At 34.9% G+C, this 3,906-nt stretch overlaps 1 protein-coding gene across 1 annotated transcript; it reads right to left on the bottom strand.

Moving 5' to 3' along the window:
• Positions 1-2,148: 2,148 nt before the first annotated feature.
• LOC130501328 (NAC domain-containing protein 35-like) lies at positions 2,149-2,959 on the bottom strand. The gene has a single exon (XM_056996224.1). It carries the CDS (start codon positions 2,845-2,847, stop codon positions 2,269-2,271), a length of 579 nt encoding a protein of 192 aa, XP_056852204.1. The 5' UTR covers positions 2,848-2,959; the 3' UTR covers positions 2,149-2,268.
• Between the last annotated feature and the right edge of the window lie 947 nt (positions 2,960-3,906).

Below are 3,906 nucleotides of genomic sequence, written 5' to 3'. Positions count from 1 at the left end.
CGTTTTGAATAACTTGACGAAACTCCGGATCATGTACAAATCTTTTATCAAATCTAAACAATTTCTTATTGTATTCTTCTTGTACCCTCTTTCTTTTAGCAAAATGTTCTTCATAATCCTCCATGTAGAGAGCCTGGCGTGCGGAGTTACAAGTTGTTCTTGTTGCAGTAGCAGAAGGAGAGTCCTCTGTTTTCCTTTTTCTTAGACGATGAAGGTCCGTTGTCCTTGTGTGGCTCTGTACCATGTGAATGTGGTGGAACCGGTTCAGTAGGAGACGTATCAGGGAAGCCTGGAGGATGACCTTCATCATCATCAGAGTCGTTATCATCATCATCTTCAGGTCCCAGAGATGGGATGTCTTCGTTACCAGAAGGACACTCGGAAGCGCCATGAGTCAAGAGTCCACAAAAGGTGCAGAATCCTCGCAACTTTTAACGTTACAGTTTGATTACCAAACTGAAATTGTCGTTGGAACTTAAGAGGAATGCTTGCAGAACAGAGAATCCTTATACGAACGTAGTCAAGATTCGATGATCCTTATACGACCAATATGAGTAACCATTCGGCCTGACAGGAATTGAACCCAGAAAGCAATGTGTTGGAGATCATCCATCCTCCATGAGTTCCGGGCTCCATCGTTGTATCGAACACATCCATTCGTTGAAGGACCATGGTCCGCGTCGTAGAACAGAGAGCATCGTATCTTCGGACTGAAAAATGAATTGCGCCTTTTTGATTCTCAATCAAACGGCCAGTAACTTCATCACTAACTCCCCCACAAGCGTGGGAAAGCAGTCATCAACGCACGAAGATTTTGGCGACGGGGATTGACAGGTTTAGCAACCAGAGAGTATTGGTTTGCAGCCGAAGCTTCCTCAATTAGATCTAATGGGAGATTAACGACTTCATCATTAACGCCCAAGTTAATCTCTTGCATTTTCTTATGAATTTTTTCTGTCATGATCAAAAGAAATAATGGAAAATTTCCTTTGAAACTCTGGTCACAAAGCGTAACGAGAGACACATGACAGACAATGTTTTGTGTGTATTACAGACAATGTCTAAATTGATCAATTCATGTATAGCCAATTGGTTTAGGTAACTTTAAGTTCATTTCACTTGACAATGCGGTGTCATGGTCCATGGAGCAATTTTTTTTAAAGTTGGACCAATTTGACTAAACAGATTGAAGTTAATCATCAACTAAGTGGCATGAAATCTCAATGGGTAATAATCATCAAACAAGTGAACTAAACAAACTATAACAAGCAAACAAAAAAAAAAGAGTAAAACAAAAAGCTATACCCACCATTGATCACATCACATGCTATATTTTATCAATAACAAAACTTCAAAATCTGTCTCTTATCATTACTACAAAAAAAAAAAAAAAAAAAGACACAAGCGGTCGCCCTCTTTATGTAACTCATTCTAATATTAATATCATCCTGTCTCCATATATTTTCCGCTGGGTCGTAAACAAGGCAGTAACGAACAGGCCTCAGCCCTAAATACATCTTATCAGCCAACACCATCCACTCATCCACAAAACCATAAAAGCTCCCGCACTCGCCACGCTCCTCCATGTCTGGCTTTAAAATCTCAAGCTCCCACATGTATGTTTTTGTATTGAATAACATTATGCTTTCATCTAGAGCCAGAGCAGGACTCAGATTTGATCTTGCGGATTACCAAACTATATCCTTTTTTTGTTGAATTCAAAGAAACTTTGTACAAGTTCACGATCAATCAAATCTTTAAGACAAGCAATGTTTCTGTCCTTTTTGCTGTTGTTTGGCAACTACAAAACAACCCTGTCAAAGAAAGTATATGTTGATGACCCCTTCAATCACCAAAGAAACTATTATTGTTATGAACAGATCACATCAACATAGAGGAAAAGAAACGATCAACAACTCAAGGTAAATACACTACAAACATGGGGGGAACCAAGAAGAGAAGTTACAGAGCAAGAAGTCTTTTAGTTCTTATGATTCTTGATCTTAATTTCACAAATTTGGCAGTTTGACCATTGATAGAGACACTAAGCAAAGTCGCCAACTTTTCTGAATTTGAAAGATTACAAACTTGGGTTTAGTGGTTCAGAATTCAAATCCGTTAGTGGGTGTGTTTAAATCGACAATCAAATCATAACACAAATAACAAGATTATCATGATTTCATTCAACAGGAAAAGAACCAACATCGTAGTCTAATTAACAATAGGAGAGACCTAATCTAAATTCTAGAAGTAGAAGCTTCATGACGATCATCCATCCTTCTTCTTCTCATTGGAATTCTCGGTCACATGAATCTTGCATATGACCAGTTCACGAAACTTACCTTCTATTTCCGGAAGCATATATTCTGTCATAATCCAGCTACTCTCGCTACCTGGTACAACAACATCACAAGAAGTACTGTCTCCCCTCTTCTGCTTCTTCTCGTTATTTACTTTGCTTTTAACAAAAGCTAGGGTTTGATGTTGCCCAATGACCATCTTTGTTTCCTCGTCCCTGATATAGCCTTTCGCATTAGCCTTCCAAGACCCACTATCGTCGTCTCGGGTGATCTTCCGTTTCGCTTTCTTACCACAGCCAATCTTCTTCTTAGAGAGTTGAGTCCTTGTCACAATATAGTACCACTCGTTCTTCTTGAAAAAGGAACCCATGGGATGGTCCAGCAACCATGGCTCCTTTGAGTAAACATCCTTCGTAGTGATCTCTTCACGCGGTTGACCTTTTAATTTGGGGATTAAATATTCGTTGATGAGTTCGTCCTCGTAGGGTTGAAACTGAATCCCTCCATCTTCTTCGTTGTATTCATACATGTCGTTGTATTCATGCATCTTCTCTTACGTGTCTTATAGTGTGTTTGAGTTTAGGAGTTCTTTGGGAAGTGTTCTATGAGATTTGTGATCAACCATCGCCTGTATTTGTACCACCCTACATTCTCATGAACCAATGTCAAATTGGTTTTGAAACTCATTTCTAACAGGATTATGATTATTTATTTGTTGTTTATCTTTAAACTTCTTTTACAGCCAAATAAATAAATGTTTCCTATCTTATAGGATATCGTCATCAAATCTTTGTTTTATTCTGCTGCAGCATCTTTAGTTTGTTACGGTTGCCTTTCGTTTTATCCTTTTTATTTTTACCATGAATTTAATCCCATCCCCTAGTCTATAATTGAGAAGTGATTTGCCACATGTCTTCTCTACAATCGTTTTCACAAAAAAAATTGTGACGTGGCTACTAAGATTGATGACATGTCATATGATTAAATATGACATGGACAATTATAATTAATGTTGATATATATTTTTGGAAATCTTTTTAGAATATGGCAATAACTCATATATTACATCTAATATCTATACTATTATTTACGAAGTAAATTTTCGCAACGGAGCTCCCACGTTAAAAGTTAGAGCGGTTAATATCGATATTACCCTTAATAAATAAAGTATATAATTAAGCTAAAAATAAAAACGAAAATTAATTTATTTTATTAATAATTGATTAAACTTAATAATAGTAAGATTTATCCAAAATTTAAAAATATATTAAAATATAAATATAATTCATATAAGTACGTAATGTTATCTGAATTTTTTTTAACTATAAAGGTGGAAACATAAAGTATATAACTAAATATTAATCAAATAATTTTTTTAAATTTTATATAATTGAGAAGAGAATATTAAGTGACTTAAAATATATAATTAAACTAAAAATAAAAACAAAAATTAATTTATTTGATTAATAATTGATTAAAAATAATAATAGTAAGATTTATCCAAAATCTAAAAATATTTTAAACTATAAATATAATTCTTATATGTATGTTGTGTTGTTATCTGATTTTTTTAAATATAAAGTTGAAAACATAAAGTATATAACTA

The sequence above is a fragment of the Raphanus sativus genome, unplaced genomic scaffold, assembly GCF_000801105.2.
Source record: "Raphanus sativus cultivar WK10039 unplaced genomic scaffold, ASM80110v3 Scaffold0165, whole genome shotgun sequence".
Taxonomy (NCBI): domain Eukaryota; kingdom Viridiplantae; phylum Streptophyta; class Magnoliopsida; order Brassicales; family Brassicaceae; genus Raphanus; species Raphanus sativus.
Note: the sequence above shows the minus strand (reverse complement) of the source record. Positions and strands in the feature narration are given on the sequence as shown.

Excerpts from the sequence above, each read along its gene's own strand:
- LOC130501328 (XM_056996224.1), bottom strand. The coding sequence starts at position 2,847 with ATGCATGAATACAACGACATGTATGAATACAACGAAGAAGATGGAGGG.